A 19,751-nucleotide genomic window follows, 5' to 3' on the forward strand; every position below is an offset into this window, starting at 1 on the left:
GATTGACTTATTTCGCTAAGTATAATACCCTCTAGTTCCATCCACGTCGTTGCAAATGGCAAGATTTCATTTCTTTTGATCACTGCATAGTATTCCATCGTGTATATATACCACATCTTCTTTATCCATTCATCTGTTGATGGACATCTAGGTTCTTTCCATAGTTTGGCTTCAATAAGTAATTTTAACAGTTCCTAAAGTCTTTTTTTTAATCAGTTTTCCTTAATAAGTGCAGTTTCCTTAGATGTACTTAAGCATAATATACTGAAATCATAAATTTATCCTCAAACAAGCAAAAGCACCTGTTTTTGCCATTAACAATGGCATTTTTTAATTATTTCAATAATAAGTGAAATAGGGTATTTCTTTTCCTATGTATCCCTCTCATAGCAGATATCATTTAGCCTCTGCTCAAGGATCTGGTTTTCTAAGCAGTTTAACATTACCTGTAATCTTTCTGTAGAGATGGAAAGCTACCATGTGGCCTGCTTCTGGACTAGAATTATGACAATTCTGTCTTCAAAAGAATGCAACAACAGTGTGCTGGCAAGGTCACCCACCTCAAAACTGTATCAGACACAGGAAAAAAGATAAGGAGAGGCAAAGTAAACTTTAAAGACTTACTTTAAAGACTGTTACGACATAATACTTTCCTTTGCCCTTTAATAATAAAATGTGTTTGAAAGAGAATACATTAGCTTCAAGTTTAGGAGCAAAGAAATTCGGGACTTACAGTTGCTTCCTAGTGATAAATGGATAGATGTCTGGATGAACAGATGAATACAGGTGGGTGGATGTGTGGGGAGGAAGGAAGAGAGAGATAAACACACATTTTTTTCAGAAAGTTTAGCAACTTGAGATAAAATCAACTCAGTTTCAGAACACTCCAAAAAAATTATGTCATAGTATTTTGCCTCTCATACCTTGGGACAAACCTCATGACCAGAAATTCCTAATATATGATAAATCTATAAAGAGTAAACACATTAGAATTCTTACGTTATGTTCATTTGGTTTTGAACATGAAAATATTAAATAACAACATTCTGTTTACACATCAAATACAATTCTTGGTACATGGCAAGCATTAAAAATTACGGTACTACCACTGGCTGCCCATGCATCAGGGCCCATTCTGGTCCCATAAACTGGCCAGAGAGGGAAAGGCTACAGCACAGAAAGAACTTAAGGGGAGAAGTGGGCAAGGCCTGCACAGCCCAGTAATGGGAGATATCCGGGTCAGCAGGAAAAAAAAAAAAAAAAAAGTGAAGATGATAGCAGTGTGTCCAGCACAATGCCAGAAAGGGGATACCCTCACCAGAGAACTGATGACTCCAGTTTCACCAAAACAAGTATCCTGATCACAAGGTTGCTTTCACACAGATTTTCCTAGAAGGAGAGAACTGACTTGAGGAGTCAAGTCTCCTTCTCAATTATACTTACCAATTTAAATTATTAAACTGACGTTTGGCTGCCCCTTCAAACCTCTGTGAGTTGGTCAGCCTAACCTCCCCAAAGCTGTCACCTTGGGGCATGTTACCAGTCTGTTAGGGCTGTGGTAACCAAATACCATAGACTAGGAGGCTTAAATGACAGAAACGTTATTTTCTCACAGTGCTGGACACTGGAAGTCCAGGATGAAGGTGTTGGGAGGTTTGGTTTCTTCTTAGGTCTCTCTTCTTGGCTAGCAGGTATTGACCTTGCCCTGTCCTCACACACTCTGCTCTGTATGCCCATGTCTGATGTCCAGATTTCCTCCTATCAGTCAGGTGGATTAGGGTCCACCCTAAAATGATCTCATTTTAACTAATCACCTCTCTAAAGACCCAGTCTCCAAATATAGTCACATTCTGAGGTGCTGGGGGTAATGGCTTCATCATATTAATTTGGTGAAGGAGGTGGAAGGCACAGTTTAGCCCATTACAGGATATATAAATAAAGTTCAAATTTTTGGGCCTGTGAAGTAAAGAGCAAGACTGGGCCACAGTGACCAATAGGGTAAACTGCCTCAGTTAATCCCGCCTGACCTACCAGCCACAATTCCTATAGCTCATCCATAAAGACAATATAAGGAATATGCATTTATATTGCATTATATTGCATTATAAGCTTTCATTTAAAAAAATTTAGATTTCCTTATCTTTAGCAATTAAAATAGTTTATATTTCAGTTTGGCATGGGACTACATAAATCCTAACTAGTGTATTCATCCTGCATCTACTTTTTTACCTTATAAATTCATTTAAGTTGTTTTAGTGTACTGAACTTACTGGGTCCACAAAAAAATCTTCAAAATAACAGCCAATACCCATGTTTTTCTTTTCAAATAATTATCGGTGAGGTGTACATAGTTCTCTGAGTGGGGTTTGAGTTCTGAGTACCAATGTGTATTTCAGAACAGCCTCTGGAAGGCTGTAATGAGAAGTGCTCAGTGCTCAGGCTGCCAATGAGAGAAAGGGACAGAATGAGGAGTGTGCTTTTTTTTTTTTAAGATTTTATTTATTTGTTTGACAGAGAGAGAGACACAGCTAGAGAGGGAACACAAGCAGGGGGAGTGGGAGAGGGAGAAGCAGGCTTCCTGTGGAGCAGGGAACGAGATGTGGGGCTCGACCCCAGGACCCTGGGATCATGACCTGAGCTGAAGGCAGAGGCTTAACGACTGAGCCCCCCAGGTGCCCCGAGGAGTGTGCTCTTAATTTACTAATAATTATTAGTGATGCATTGGATTCATGATGGTTGGGGTATTTTTTTAACGGAAAGTGGCAGGAAGGGGTGGGCTGATTATGAAAAACTGGGAGCTGTGGCAGGAGAGGCCCTAAACTGATCCTAAAACAGAGGCTAATTATAAACATGACAAGACCAGCAGCAACTGATAATATCACACTTCACAGATTCTAACAGTCCTCCTAAACCTTTTGACCAGAGTCCGATGACATACTGCCAATATAAAATACAAAAATATTTATAAATTGGGCGCCTGGGTGGCTCAGTGGGTTAAGCCTCTGCCTTCGGCTCAGGTCATGATCTCAGGGTCCTGGGATCGAGGCCCACATCGGGCTCTCTGCTCAGCGGGGAGCCTGCTTTCTCCTCTCTCTATGCCTGCCTCTCTGCATACTTGTGATCTCTCTCTGTTTCAAATAAATAAAATCTTTAAAAAAAATTTATAAATTTATTTTATAATACTTTAGATTATAGTTAAATGTTTTCAAAGTAAATGCACTCAATCATAGTTTGTAAAATTAAGATTTTCTATTTAGAATTTCACAACATATGCGGTGCATTTTTATTAAAGTATAACATATGTGTATATTTTAAAATTAAGTATAACTTGGCCATCTTGAAGACCTAAATACACCCCAGTAGAGGTTGAACCATGGTGTAGGGAAGCAGAAATATTTGTTCAACTCCAACTCTCTGTACCTATTAATGTAAATTGGCTGAAATCATTCTTAGAATTGGACAGGTTATAAAGAACTTACACACGAGTAATTCAAGACACTACAAATGACACTCAAACACATCTTTTTATTATACTAAATTTAAAAATACAAATCTTATTAAAAATGCTTATGAAACATTGTATACATAAGTACTGTCAAATACTACAGGATTATGACATTATGTACATTTGCTAAGGTTAATTAGAAACAGAACAAAGTAAATAACTTTGTTGATAACGAATTTCAAAGTCAAATATTTTAACATTTGGCAACTGTGAAGTAGTGATCTGCACAGAAAGATGTTTGCAGAGGCAAAATAGTAAGAAAACAAACGGAATAATGCAGAGATTCCTGCCCTATGTGTTAGTAAGTACCTCTCTTCCTCATCCTCCTCAGTCTCATTATAACAAATTAAAGTGCACAAGACCACCAGGAAAACTTGATTTGGTTGTACCCTAATATATACTACAGCCAATTATGCTGCCATATTGAGGGTTTCAATTCTTTGTACTATTCCTGAGGTTTTTAGAAGTTAATTTTGTATGTGGCTAAGGGAAGAGAGGCCAATACTTTCTAAATTGCACCAAGTGGCCTTAAAGTGTAGAAACACCAAAGAGAAAAATACTAATTCTGGAATAGATTCAAGAATATTATCCCTGTCTACTTTGCCCTAGGAATAAAATAAGAACCTAGTTTTACCTCTGGAAAATGCTTACTAAAAATCTGTTTCAGAAGGCCAGACATGAACAGCACGCACCACAAAACCGTCAGTTACTATGCACCACTTATACACGGCATCATGAATGCCTTGCCCTCAAAAGGCTCACGAGGAATACGGGTAAAGCATGTTATTACTTGACACTAAATTTTACTAATTAACATTAAGTACAATTTGTAAAAATAAGTCACCACCATACCATCAAGGAAGAGAAAGAAAGCTGCTAGTCTACAAAAGTGCTCCCTTTAGCTTTCAAACCCAATAGTTTCATTTTGGGTCAAACAAGATTGTAAAGAAAGGCCATCAGTTCTAAATAAGCTGATGATGCCATATATACATAACTCACATACATATGTTTAAATTTCAATTCTCATTTAACACTAATGTACTAGTACAAACCATTTATAGGAAACATTTTATCAGGCTTATTTACAAACACCATGAGTGACAAAGATATGGAAAATCAAAGAAATTGCAGACAAACATAGCCATTTAGCAACAGAGTTCACTAAAGATAAAATGGATTTCCATAATGTTTTTAAAAAACAAAGAAAAAAATTTAGTAAGAAATTCCTACTATATATACCTGTTGGTCATTGGACCTAAAAGGCAAATAAATGCAATGATCATGATTAAGTTTTTATTACGGTCTCATTGACATATCAATATGAGGTCTACTTAGAGTACTACCTACAAATACAGTGTCTCATGATTTGATGAGAATATTAAGTTATTGAATACATTTTTAACTCCCATGGCACATCACACTTGATAACACTAATAAGGTAGCTTTAGATAACACTTAAATCATGATTATGAATGTTTAATTGAATATTTTCCTTTCTGTAGCTGTGAAATGTAAAGCTTAGATTTGCTTCCATCAGGCCTCTTAAACCAAACTTCATCATGGTTAATTGTTGTAATTACAGCACTAAAAAGGGGGGGAGAAAAAGGAATGAATGAATGAATTGCAATACGCCTCTGCCACTCATTTTAGAGTACTAGCCATAAAACCAAAATAACCAGACTGCAAGAGTAGATTCAGGTATATAATTGTCATTTACCACTAGCAGCAGGGCATGTTGTCGAAAACATCACATTCAGCAACACTTAAGAGACAATCTCCTTTCTTTCCTTAATAGAATCGGTCATATTTACTATTAGAAGTATTAAATGCACATTGTTCCTACTATATCCCCACTCCACCCCACCCCCCAAAAACAAGGGGAGCTGAAAAAAACTAATCACATAGTATTACACCTCCAATTTATATCAGCTCTGGCTGTAGGAAATCTTGTCAGTGTCTTAATTTTTTTTTCAAATGCTTTATTTTTTCAGAGTATGCACTTAAGTTTTTATTTAAATTCTAGCTAGTCAGCATATAGTGTAATACTGGTTTTAGGAGTAGAATTTAGTGATGCATCATTTACATGTAATATCCAGTGTAGGAAATCTTAGAAATACCAATGCCTAATTCCCAGTGTCAACCATCTATGGTACTTCCATGGATTCTTTTTGACACTACTTATCTTTATGTAGAAATATTTTTAAAAATAGATTTGTGTTTAATACTCTTATTTAATTTCTTTTTAAATCATATTTATGCTAAGTAGTCAGTAAGATGTCTTAAAAGCAGTAAGATAAAGCAAAGAATCTAGGGGTAGCACATAGAACCTAGAAATTAGCTCAGTGGCTTCTATGAGGAAAGTTACTGTAGATAATGCTCCTACTATCATAAAACTTTACAGATGAAATTACAGTCTAAGTAAATCTACTATATTTGGAAAGTGAGCATTCTTCCCTAAATACAAACACTGCATTTACCATTCATACCTAGAAAAAGATACTTTCTTAGTATAGAAGGCTACCACTCTGAGAGAAATAAATCCTAAACTACCGAAGGAACAAAAGCAGTGATTAGCATTAATATTTTCCAAAGGCTACAACCAGATAAAACTTTGAAGGCTATCGGGGAGGTTGGCTCAGTCAGTGGAGCATGTGACTTTTGATCTCGGGGCTGTGGATTTGAGCCCCATATTGGGTGTAGAGATTACTTAAAGAAATAAATCTTTAAAAAGAAAAGAAAAGAAAAACTTAGAAGGCTATACAATTATAGAAAAGTTATTTAAGCTTAGACAGATTGAGTCTTTTAAAAGGCAGGTTTCAGTTTTCAAGTTATACTATAACTCTTAAGGCTCTCTTGAATTTTCCATTCCTTTCCTAGTCTAATTAATACTCTTTGTATCCAAAACACTGTAACACACCCAAAAAAGTTAATGATTAGTATATCCAGCCAGAACTCGTAACAGTCTGGTGTAAAGATCATAATATTAAAATCCTAACAATTCATCTACTGTAAGAACTAACAAATGGGACCACTTACCTGGGCTAAATAATTCCAACATTTCCTCTTATGTTAACGCTTGTGCTCAAGAACTTACTATGTGACGTTGGTCTATAAATATTAACACTGGTGAACACATATGCTAATTAAATCATATACCAAGAGAAAAGAAGGATCCAGAGGCAATTAATGGTGCATTATGAATACACTACATTATTATTGACAATAATGTAATCACTGAGCAATGCTGAAATGATCATTTTTACCTTGTAGGACATTCATCTTTTTTATCAATACATATTGTTTGTCCACGTATATACCATTCACCATCATAATATAATCTTCCTTCTTCAGATCTAGCACTGTGCAGATGTTTCTCCAGTTTCACAGGTGCTAAAGGGATCAGTTCAAAAACTGTTGTATTAGTAAGACATTGTCAGAAGAACAAAACTGCAGAACATTAAAAACTAACACCCATCCATGCGTATATGTGAAAAAAATACTAAAAATATTTCTTAGATAACAAATGTAAATCTAATAGAAATAAGAGAGGAGTGCCTGGGTGGCCCAGTTGGTTAAGCGTTTGCCTTTAGCTTAGGTCATGATCCCAGAGTCCCAAGATCAAGTCCCACAGCAGGCTCCCTACTCAGTGGGGAGTCTGTTTCTCCCTCTGGTGCTCCCCTCCCCCAAGCTCTCTCTCTCTTGCTTTCTCAAATAAAATCTCCTTTTTAAAAAAAGAGAATTTAGGGGCTCCTTGGTGGCATCTGCCTTCGGCCCAGATCATGATCCTGGGGTCCTGGGATTGAGCCCCATGTCGGGCTCCCTGCTCAGCAGGAAACCTGTTTTCCCTCTCCTACTCCCCCTCTTGTGTTCCCTCTCTCTCTGCCATTCTCTCTGTGAAATAAATAAAATCTTAAAAAGAGAGAGAGAATTTAATTTCTTACATTTCTTATATAATTAACTAAGTTTTAATATAATGACAAAATGAAGTTATAGAATGTACAATAAATCGTCAGTTAACTACACAAGTGCCAGAAGGGGAAGCAGGTGCATTATCAGTTATTACTGCCAATTTTAAATAGGATTTTAACATATTTTATTTCCAGGTGTAGTGTTCACTGATGAAATGTAACCACTGATGGGGGCGCTGTTTAATATGTGGATAACTTAACAACCCTTATTCAACCAGTCCCCACAGAGAAGATTGCTGAACTTGGATTAAATGACTTACGTTCTGTTTTCACTCTGTGTGGACCCAGTGTAGCCATTGCCTTAATTAAAACAAGAAGAAAGGCATTGAGTTTATAGACTGAAAGCACATTTTGGGATCTATTTAATGTCTACAACACTACTGATGACCTCAGTAGCTAACAGTGAAATATAGTCTTCAGCTGCTCTAATAAATTTTAATGTCCAAGACCACAAGGAATATAAAGAATAACCATTTCACCTACAGGTGTTATCAATACCTGAACTGATCTCTTGCAACTAAGAAGTTTCTGAAAACGGAAAAATTTAATATAAGACATAAGTCTCCACTTTCAAACAAGCACAGAAAATCCTATAATTCTTGAACGTTCAATGACAGAATGCAAGACATACAATAAAAGTTGAAATATTCACTTTCATTCATTCAACAAATGCCCAGGACTGGGCTAAGGACTAAGCACAGAAAGATTATTTATTACTTTCGGGCAACCTCAATAAATGCTTTTCTGGACTTTTGCATAAATTAATTACATTATTGCAGGAAAAAATACAAATTGCTGATGTGTCTCTCTTAAAATATTCTTCCAGTCCACAACAGTGGATTGTATCTGTATTAGCATTAACTGCCATAGAGAGAATGTTGCAAAGTAAGGCATATTAACAATAATCATACTTTGATGTATTAGTGAAAATCGACAATCTTCAAAAGTAGACTATAAAAAGATAATTCATATTCATTGCTTTTTAATCATACCTTCCTAATTGTTGTCCAGTCTTCAAGAATATCAAGGTCTTGTAGCATATAAACTATATATGGACGTAAAAAAGTCAAGGTCAATTTAACTGTAAGAATTTCACACTTTGGGGTGCCTGGGTGGCTCAGTGGGTTAAAGCCTCTGCCTTCAGCTCAGATCATGATCCCAGGGTCCTGGGATCGAGCCCTGCATTGGGCTCTCTTCTCAGAGGGGAGCCTGCTTCCCTCTCTGTCTCTCTCTCTGCGCACCTCTCTGCCTACCTGTGATCTCTGTCAAATAAATAAATAAAATCTTTAAAAAAAAAAAAAGAAAAAAAAGAATTTCACACTTTGAATTTTATTTCCAAACTTCTATTTTTCAGAGAATTGGAACAATGATTTGTGGACATAATCCCTTTGGCATGACAAATTCTGACTTCAAGTTATTCTCCAAAAAACTTAGTATCAGGATAAATATATTCTGGTACCAGGATAAATATATTCATATATATATTATATATATTTTTTTTCAGATAAATATATTCAGCTATAACCATATTCTCTTCTAGGAGATCACTGATTGTAAGATATACCACCAACCTAATCACTGTTTTGAGGTGGGGATGGGAAAAGTCAGGGAGGTAAGGGGACACCAAGATTGAAAGCACATACTACTTTAAATTAAAGACACTCCAGTTTGGGGGGTTATGGGTGGCTCAGTCCATTAAGATTTTGTCTGACTCTCTTGATTTTGGCTCAGGTCATGATGACAGGGTCATGGGAACAAGCCTCACACCAGGCTCCACATGAGGCACGGAGCTTGCTTAAGATTCTCTCTCTCCCTCTCCTTCTGCTGTTCCTCTCTCGCGCTCGCTCTCTCTCTCTCTCAAAAAACAAACAAAAAATGTAAAATAAATAAATAACAACACTCCAACTTCAGAAACACTGAAAAATGTTAAAAAAATACATGTGAATTAATCATGGTATATTCATATCGAAGCCTTTGTGAACTACAAAGCCATATTTTCAAAGTTGAGATTGTGACTAAATTTCTACTCCTTCCCTACCCCTCTTAATCTAAATTATATTCTTCTGCCTCAGTTTTAGAAATCATCTTTTACCTATTACAGGATCATATAAATAAAGTCAGTGTATACTAATAAAAATTACAAAGATGTGCCAATGCAAAAGTGTATACCAAAGCCAAAAAAAAAAAAAAATTAGAAAAGGATATCTGAAACAACAACTGGCTTCTTTTTGTCAGGACTGAAAGGATCCTTCCTCTTTTTTCTTGACTGAAGCTCATCATTCCACAGTTCTGGCAAATAAATAAAAATTAAGTATTAGCTAATCTCTGAAGATAAAAGTGGGGTGAAAAAGCTATGTATTTTCATGGCAGAAAATTTCATTATAAACTATGTATATATATATATGACTATATAATGAGCAGCTATATATTCATAAAATTTCCTCTGCCATTATTAAAGTAAAAATCAACTTGGCACTTAATGACTAGTAACTGATGAACATATGTCAGGTACTTTGTTAAATATACATCGCATGCATTGTGTCACCTAATCCTCAAAGCTATGTCTAAGGTAGGTATTCCTATTATTTCAATTTTACAATTGAGGGGGACTGAATCAGAAAAGCTACAGTAACTGTCACTCAGGGTCACCCAAGTAGTAGGGATTGGGGCAATGGCATTAGAATTCAGCTTATCTGACTCCACTGTGCCTATTCTACACCAGAGAAATACAATTTATAAGAGATAAAATAATATACATGCGAGACCTGTAGGATAACCCAGTATATCTTCCACCCAATGTAGAAAGCCTTCCACCCAATGTAGAATGTAGAAATACCCCTGAAAAAGCAATTTCAATCTTGGACTGATCTAATTATTAATAAGTTTTTCCTTCTTCTAAAACAAATCTACTCCCTGTAATTTCCAATTTGTGTGATACCAAAAAGAAAAGGTTTTTATTCCTTCTTCTACCTGATCTTTTAACACTTAGACTTTTAAGACTTACTGGAGTTGTCTTCTAAAACTATTCTTATATTATAAAGTATATTACATATATATTATAAAATATTCTTATTATTCTTATAGTGTACTATTCTTACTCCTGTAGTTGCTGTCAACTTCTCTTTTGTCCCTTTTCATGTGCTCCATTTTCTATGTCCTTCTGAAATATGAATTCAAATCAAAGCAACAATCACAAGCCTATCAAATTCTTTAAACATCTTCCCCTTTCTCCTCTCATTAGGGCACTTCATTTACAAAACATTTATTTTAGGGGACTAGGATATTATGAGACACTACAGTAAACCACAGGTTCAGTGTCACTTAAGGTAAACCATCACCATCATGTCATTCCCATTACCTGAGGTAATATCAATACTGTGCCTATCCTCTTCAAGCCTTCTTATCTTCTCCTCCAATTCACTCTGGACTGTATCATATAACAAAAGCTTTTCACTCTGAAAAAAAAAAATATTATGCATAAATAGAAATGAAAAAATCAATCTTAACTATGAGTACGAAATAACTTGCTCTTAAAATACTTTAACATATGATACTTTTGTTTGCTAACTTAAAACTTTTTACAGTAAAATGCCAAAAACATGAAAGAAATAAAACTAGAAAATACAGAATTAAGTATAGATTTAAATACATGCAATTAAGTTGTTTAAGAACATCTAAATTTATATGTGATATGGGAGTAAAAGTTTACTTTACATAAATTCATAGTAACCTCCAATCCCCTTTTAAATATATGCAGGTCTTACTTGTCAGTATAATAGAGAACCTGTCCTATAAAATGTATCATTATAAAATGGGTCATGTTTTCTTATCACAACAGTAATTGGGCCTGTATTCCTCAATAATATCTCAATATCATACAAAATAGACTACTGTATCGCAAAAAGAAAGATTCAAGTATGAATTCTATAATTTTAAATCTAATGATAGTCAAAATCATAAAACTATAGACTGTATCCACATCTCACAACAAAACTATAGAATAATTGAGGGACTTCCTAAAAGAGATGATTTACTACTGGCAAATAAGACTAGAATCCAGGTCTACTAATTCTAGCCCCTTGTTCTTTTAATTAGAAAACATTATAATCCCATATTTTCAAAGGGATAAAATGTACATAAGTGTAATATATAGATTCATTATATAAAAAACTTATGAGAGATTCCCACCCCACCCACCCCACACATTTACTCTAGTAAGGATAGGCTACTCTTATATATAGTTAGATAGGATCGTCGTCTTCTCATAGAGACTATTGGAATACAGTTAGATAGGATTTCTTGTGGAAGGCACGCGCCACACCCATTTGGCAGCTCTCCCAGTGTGAATCATGAGATCCTCTCTTTCAGGTTTGAAATTTAGAGTCTATACATGCTTGAAGGTTCTCCTAAGTGGTAGAGAGAAGGTGGCTTTTGTCGATTTGAGGCAAGCCAGGAGCTAAAGAAAATAAAGCTGAAGACTAAAAGTAGATCTCATATGAAAAATCATCTCCTTGCATGCTACGCTCTATGCTTATTTCCTTTTACTTGTTCTCCTACCTTTGGTAAACGCTTATGAAATATTCCAGCCTTATCTACATTGTGCTATAAGCACTGGGAAATGTTATATATCAGAGGAAAAGGGAGAGCAGACCCCAGCCATGGTCACGATAGTGTGACAACTATAAACAGATCAGATTTTCAGATTCTCCAGCCAAAGATGACTGACTCCTAATACATAGTGGAAGTGATAAACATTTTGTTTTCAAGAATATGAAAATTTAACTGGTACAGTCTCTTTCATTTCTACTGATAAAATTATCCGAAGTCAAGCAAAAATTCTAAAATAAGTCCCCTAATCATTCTCTATACTTAAAAAAAAAAAATGACCCTGAAAAATCTGAAGGTTTGAAGACATCTCTAAAGATATTAAAAGTATAAAGTGTACAGACAGAAGTGCTTTGAATCTATTCTCTCTCTTATTTCTTTGTCCTTCTCTCTCTCATCCTCAACCCCATAAGATCCTCAAAAACCTTTCCTGAGCAGGAAAGAAAGTCATTAACACAACAGCTAGAGGACACCTGGAAAAGAAAGGGGCATCCAAACTCCCTTGCTTAGGTGCCTATAGAGGCTTCTTTGTTCAACAAGTAATTTAGCTTTTTAAAGTACTTATTATACTTATATATTTGTCTTCAAAATCCAATTCCCCTCCAATCTCCACACCTATACTTACTCCTTTGAATGCAGATAGGAGTTAGTGACTCACTTCTAATGGACAGAATGTGGCAGAAATCTGGGTCATAAAAAACATCATCCTTCTGTCCTGCTCTCTTGGATCACTCACTCTGAGAGATGCAGTCACAGGGTCCTGGAGGTCCTCAGGCAGTATTTGGAGAGGCCCATAGAACTAGGGCTTCCAACCAACAACCAGCAAAAACTTGCCAGCCCTGTGAGTGAGTCACCTTGGAAGCAGATCCTCCCAGATCCCAGTCAAGCCTTTAGATAACGGCTTCGCTGGCTGACTTCTTTATTGCAACTTTATGTGACTCCCTGAGCCAGAACCAAATTCCTGCTACAGAGACTGCAAAGTAATAGATTTCATTGTTGTTTTAAGTCACTACGTTTTGGAGTAATTTATTACAAAGCAATGGATAACCAATACAAGAGGCCTCAAAAAACCTATCTCTATACACCTTTTCGTAAGAAGCTATTCTACCCAACTGAAAATGAGAACAAAATCTAGCAAGAAAGACATAAAGGGAACTTCTAGGGTGACGGTGAAAAGACACCCCATGAAGACAGAGATGCAGCTGGCCTAGAAAGCATCTGAAGGAGGGCACAGGATGGAGCAGGACAGGGAATGCTAGGGGTACGGGGGATGCTCCTTGGGGATTAGCTGATGCATTTGATCACACGGAAAACAGCATGAGGGGGCTTTCATAAATCTGCTAGAGTCTCTGAAAAGAAATGACAAAACTAAAAATAAATGAAGCAATTCTTAATTCCAAAGCTACAAATAGAGTTGTACAAAAAAAAAAAAGTTTCAGCCTTGTAGAACTCCTGGCTCAGTAAATAATATTTTTAACTACAACAAAAACAAAAATTGAGTCATTACAGTATTAGAAAAATGGGATGAAGGAAACTATTATGGAGTCTTCAGCTTTCATAATAGAAAACCAATAGATAATATCTAAAACTGATATTATTGGGGCACCTGGGGGCTCAGTGGGTTAAGCCTCTGCCTTCAGCTCAGGTCATGGTCTCAGGGTCCTGGGATCAAGCCCCACATCCAGCTCTCTGCTCAGTGGGGAGCCTGCTTTCCTCTCTCTCTCTGCCTGCCTCTCTGCCTACTTGTGATCTCTGTGTCAAATAAATAAATAAAATATTTTAAAAAATAATAATAAAAAAATTTTAAAATTAAATAAATAAAACTGATATGATTTAGAAATATGAGGACAAATTCCAGAAGGAGTAACTATAAGAGTTAGATCATTGCTGCTGGAATGTAGAATTTAGAGATGGGAGAGGGGACTGCTGTGTTTCATTTTAAGCCGGTGCCTACATAAATATGTATACACATTACCCGCTAAAAGCAAATGTTTAAGAGAGTATTTGGACCTGTAGGGAAATCCTCATGAAATACTGCTTGCAAAACAGGATATAAAACAGTATATAGGAGCGCCTGGGTGGTTCAGTAGGTTAGGCCTCTGCTTTCGGCTCAGGTCATGATCTCGGGGTCCTGGGATCAAGCCCCGCATCGAGCTCTCTGCTCGGTGGGGAGCCTGCTTCCTCCTCTCTCTCTGCCTGCTGTTCTGCCTACTTATGATCTCTCTCTCTCTGTCAAATAAATAAATAAAATCTTTAAAAAAAAAGAACAGTATATATATATGTGTATATATATATATATATACACATATATATATATATAGTCATACCAGCTGTGTGAAAAACAATTATACAAAAATGCACATACTTAATAACAAATGTCTGCTGCTTGGTAGATTATGGTTCATTGTATTTACTTCTTTAGACTTATTTCTCAAGTTTTCTCAATACTTATTAATGTTACAATCAGGGGAAAAAAAAAAAAAAAAGAACAGATAACCAAAATCAGAGCCCTGAAGAGCCTCAATTTTCTCAAGAACTGGAATTCTAACCCTGAACCCTTAGGGTCTGAGACCTTGCTACCACCTGCTGTCAATCTTAACACTCATCTCCAGCTCTGTGGGGAGGCCTAAATGAGATAACCTAAATAAAGCATCACCACCTGTCCCAGTGTCTGGCACACTGTGTATTCTATAAATGTGATTTCCTTCCTTAATTTGACACAAACCATCTGCTGCCTCGATTGCCTCTGTGGTTTTCTGGCATACTCTCTGATTGCATACCCATGTGAACATGTCTAGTCTCTCGTCCTGGCCCCTCTTTCTATCTGCTGCTAATCAAACTTACTTCGACAATTGGCAGTGTGTCTCCCTTCTTCCCACTTCCCCTACCTCTCAGTTAGTTGTATATGAGCCAAATGTAAAACTAAGTAATAAGCAGATAAAAAGCCCTGAATAACAAAATTCGGATTTAATGGTAAATTGCATGAATGTGACCATAAACAAATTATTTAACCTCTCTGAGCCCCTCAGTTAACCTAGTCATAAAATCAAGATAATTCCTATTTCATAAGGCTGTGGTAAGGATTAAAATGAGAATGAATATAAAATCCTTAACACTCTAAATATAAGCTCCCTTCCAGCCTTTATTTCCTATCTAAAATGCCCTTGAACTAGTGATGAATATTAATTATATACATAAACAGACCACTTATAATATTAATTCTATATTAGCACTAAAAAAAAAAAAAAAAGCCAAAACCAAATTAGAAGAAATTTACGTAAACATTTAACATGTCTATGGAGGAGGGAAGACGTTCAAAGCTGAAAAATGATGGAAAAGTGGTGCCTGGGTGGCACAGTTGGTTAAAGGCCAACTCTTGATTTAGGCTCAGGTCATGATGTCAGGGTGATTAGATCGAGCCCTATCTTGGACTCCACATTACTTGGCAGGGATTCTGCTTGAGATTCTCTCTCCCTCTCTTTCCCCCTCTGCCACTCCCCCTGACGTTCTCACATGTACTGCTCTTTGTCTCTCTCTAAATCTTTTTTTTGAAGATCTTATTTATTTGAGAGAGAGAGAGAGAGCTGGGGGGAGGGGTTGAGGCAGAGGGAGAAGCAGACTCCTCACTGATTAGGGAGTGAGATGCAGGACTCGACCCCAGGACCCTGGAATTATGATGTAAGCTGAAGGCAGACACTTACCTGACTGAGCCGACCAGGTGCCCTAAAATAAATAAATCTTTTAAAAAATGATGGAAAAGAAAGAATATATCAATGTATTTGTCAATATATCAATATATTTGTCTAAGTAAAAAATACTTCCTGAAGATACATTCCTGACTTTTATTTCTGACAATATAGTGGACGAGATATCCTCAAAACAAAACACAAAAATCTCAAAACAAAAACAAAACTTCCCAACACACCTAAACAGATATTCAAATAAAATACCACAAACATCTTTTTAAAGGTTAGTTAAGCACTTTAAAAAATAAGAGATATCCCCAAGAACCAAAAATAAGGAGCCAGAGACCAGCAATGCTAACCTAGTGTTGAACCTATGGTTTCCTTGAAGGTGTTCGCTGGTGTTGGTAACCTAGAGGAATGGGTTTTAGTGGCTATTTGGGAAAAAGAGAAAGATCTTGGGCCTAAGCAAAGTGAGGGACAAGAACTGGGATCTCTGCATAGCCCTGAAGGGTTATAGCTTCAAAGAAAAGGAAGACTAGAAAAGATTCACCTGAGGGAAATTCATTTGTCTTGGTTAGGCAATAAATGAAAAAAAAAGTTTTTCCCAAAAATACATCATCTTGGGCCCTGACCTCTGCATATTTGAGACTCAAATGTAGATTACCTGCATCTTCTAGGAAATTCCAAGCCAAAAAACTAAAGCAGTCATGTGCTGTTGGCATACCAGGATGCCTAGCTGAAACAAGCTAGCAGAAATAAAAGCAGATACTATCTTAAGAACTACATCCTCTGTCCAAGGCTCACAGAATTCCTACCAAGAAAGCCTGCTACAGTCCAGAATTATGGTATAAGGAAATAAGCTATAAGGTTTGGCAGAAATTTGAAGGAAAAGAAAGGCAATATTAGACTCTGAAGAACTTCAGGCAATATATTGAGTAAAAAATATGAATTAAAGGGTGCCTGGGTGGCCCAGTTGGTTAAGTGTCTGCCTTCAGCTCAGGTCTTGATCCCAGGGTCCTGGGATGGAGTCCGGGATCAGGTTCCCTGTTCAGTGGGAAGACTGCTTCTCACTCTCACGCTCCTTCTGTGTGCTCTCTCTCTCTCCCTCTTCCTCAAATAAATGAAAACCTTTTTAAGAATATGAATTAAGTATTAAGAAATATGGAAAACAAAATGAGGACTTACACATGACTAACTCAAACTCCAGAAGAAGGAAGCAGAGGAATGAAAGAAAGGCAATACCAGAGAAGATAATATCTGAGAAATGTCCAGAACTAATGGAAAACAAATTCTCAAATTCAGAAAGCACAACAAATCCAAATAAGGAGAGACACAATAAAGAATGTGGAGACACACAATAAAGAAACTGAAGGGACGCCTGGGTGGCTTAGTTGGTTAAACCACTGCCTTCGGCTCAGGTCATGATCCCAGAGTCATGGGATCGATCCCTGCATCAGGCTCCCAGCTCAATGGGGAGTCTGCTTCTCCCTCTGTCCTTCTCCCCTCTCATGCTCTTTCTCTCTCTCTCAAATAAACAAAAAAGTCTTTAAAAAATAAAGAAACTGAAGAACAAAAAAGAAAAGAATGTTCAAATAGCTAGTAAAAGGTAGGAAAAAAGCTATCCACAAATGATTACAGACTAAGCAAATTGTGGAAAATAAAATCCTAAAAAATGTCTTCTTAATGAGGAAATAATTATCATCCTACAACATTTTATCCCCTAAACTGTCCTTCCAGAATTATTACAAATAAGCTATTTTAGACAAGTAAAAACTGAGTTTACTGCCAAGAGACTCTCAGTGAAGAAATGCTTAGGATGTTCAAGAAGCAAAAAAAAGAACTTGCAAGAAAGAGTTGTAACTCAAAAACAATGAACAAAAAACTAGTAAAATATGCATAAACCTAAAAAGAACAAATCAATGAGATCAAAATAATGCTTCATTTGAAGGGTAGAAGGCAAATGAAACTAAAGGACTGAAAACTATAACTTGTACTTTGGGAGGGAGTAAGTAGAGAGGTCAAGTGTCCTTTATAATTCAGGAGGAGGAAAGAATTAATTGATTCTAATGCAGATATGCATACTGAAAATTTAAGCTAATCCCTAAAATATAAAGAATATTAATGCATGATGCATTTTTTTAAAGATTTTATTTATTTATTTGAGAGGGTAAGCAAGAGAGAGAACATGAGCAGGGGGAGGAGCAGAGGGAGAAGCAGACTCCCTGCTCAACCGGGAACCTGACACAGGGCTCAATCCTGGGACTCTGGGATCATGACCTGGGCCAAAGGCAGACGCTTAACTGACTGAGCTACCTGTATGATTAAATTTTTAAAACTCAATAAATCACACACACCCAGGAAAGGTCAGGAAAGAATAAAAAAGGATAAAGCAGATAAAATAGAAAACACAAAAAAGGATGGTATTACATAGCAAAATAATTACTACAAATATAATTGGACTAAATTTGCCAATTAAAAGACAGGGTTTCCTAAAATAGTTTTAAAATCAATTCCTGTCCTATTTATTTACAGATAATACACCTAAAATATAGACTATTAAAAAGTTGGAGGAGAAAAAGAATAAAAAACCTTTTATTAGGCAAAGGGTACCTGGTTGGCTCAGTCAGTTGAGCATCCAACTCTGGGTTTCAACTCAGGTCATGATCTCAGGGTTGTGAGATCAAGCGACACATCAGGGTCCACACCCAGACAGGAGTCTGCTTGAGATTCTCTCTCTCTCCCCTTCTCCCTCCGCCCCCCCACCAAAATAAATAAATCTTAAAACTAACAAACAAAAAACTTTTGGGCGCCTGGGTGACTCAGTCAGTTAAGTTTCTACTTTCAGCTCAGATCATGATCCCAGGAGAGTCCTGCATTGGGCTCCTTGCTCAGCAAGGAGTCTGCTTCTCCCTCTGCCTGCTGCTCCCTCTGCTTGTGCTCTCTCGCTCTCTGACAAATAAATAAATAAAATCTTAAAAAAAAAAAAAAAACTAAAATTAAGAAAAAACTTTTATCAGGCAAATGCCACGAAGAGCTATTTTAATTATCAGAAAAAATGGACTTTATGACAAAAATCATTGTTACAGAGAAAGGTGCATTTTAAAAAGGATAAAATGTGGGGCACCTGGGTGGCTCAGTGGGTTAAGCCTCGGCCTTTGGCTCAGGTCATGATCTCAGAGTCCTGGGATCAAGCCACGCATTGGGCTCTCTGCTCAGGAAGCCTGCTTCTCTCTCTCTGCCTGCCTGCCTCTCTGCCTACTTGTGATCTCTGTCAAGTAAATAAATAAAATCTTTTAAAATAAATAAATAGGATGAAATGTTACATTTATTAAAAGATACAGAAATTCTAAAATGAGTTTGATAATATAGCCTCTATATACTTTATATACATATCCATACACATAAAGCAAAAGCTGATGGAAGTATAAAAAGATATGAGAAATTACATATATATATAAAGCAAAAAGTGGTAGAAATATGAAAAGATGAGAAATTAATAATCCCATTTATAATAGCATCAAAAAAGAACAAAATACTTAGGAATAAACTTAAGGAACCTGCATATTAAAAACAATGAAACATCGATAAAAGAAATTAAACACAGATAAATGAAGACACTCCCATGTTCTTAGATTGGAAGACTTAACATTGTTAAAAAGTCCATAATAGTATCCAAAGTGGGGCACCTGGGTGGCTCAGTGGGTTAAAGCCTCTGTCTTCAGCTCAGGTCATGATCTCAGGGTCCTGGGACTGAGCCCCACATCAGGCTCTCTGCTCAGCAGGAAGCCTGCTTCCTCTTCACTCTCTCTGCCTGCCTCTCTGCCTACTCTGTCTATCAAATAAATAATAAATAAATAAATAAATAAATAAATAAAATCTTTAAAATCTTCAAAGTGATTCACAAATACAATGCAATCTCTTATCAAAATCCCAATGGAATTTTTTTATAGGAATAGAAAAAAAGCCTAAAATTAATATGGAACCACA

The 19,751-nt window shown here is 36.4% G+C and overlaps 1 protein-coding gene across 3 annotated transcripts in view; it reads right to left on the reverse strand.

Moving 5' to 3' along the window:
* Window positions 1-3,505: 3,505 nt before the first annotated feature.
* BRMS1L (BRMS1 like transcriptional repressor) overlaps window positions 3,506-19,751 on the reverse strand; it is a 32,619-nt gene continuing 16,373 nt past the window's right edge. For 2 of the 3 annotated variants that reach the window (XM_032871256.1, XM_032871258.1), the window contains 6 exons: window positions 10,832-10,928; window positions 9,679-9,762; window positions 8,466-8,530; window positions 7,734-7,773; window positions 6,769-6,916; window positions 3,506-5,089 (listed from right to left, as the gene is read on the reverse strand). In XM_032871256.1, coding sequence (XP_032727147.1) covers window positions 4,972-5,089; window positions 6,769-6,916; window positions 7,734-7,773; window positions 8,466-8,530; window positions 9,679-9,762; window positions 10,832-10,928 — 552 coding nt within the window. In that variant the 3' untranslated portion in view covers window positions 3,506-4,971. The remainder of the gene's footprint in view (window positions 5,090-6,768; window positions 6,917-7,733; window positions 7,774-8,465; window positions 8,531-9,678; window positions 9,763-10,831; window positions 10,929-19,751) is intronic. The other variant, XM_032871257.1, reaches the window with a different exon arrangement.

Source organism: Lontra canadensis, unplaced genomic scaffold (genome assembly GCF_010015895.1).
Source record: "Lontra canadensis isolate GAN:19392208 unplaced genomic scaffold, GSC_riverotter_1.0 scaffold42, whole genome shotgun sequence".
Taxonomy (NCBI): Eukaryota; Metazoa; Chordata; class Mammalia; order Carnivora; family Mustelidae; genus Lontra; species Lontra canadensis.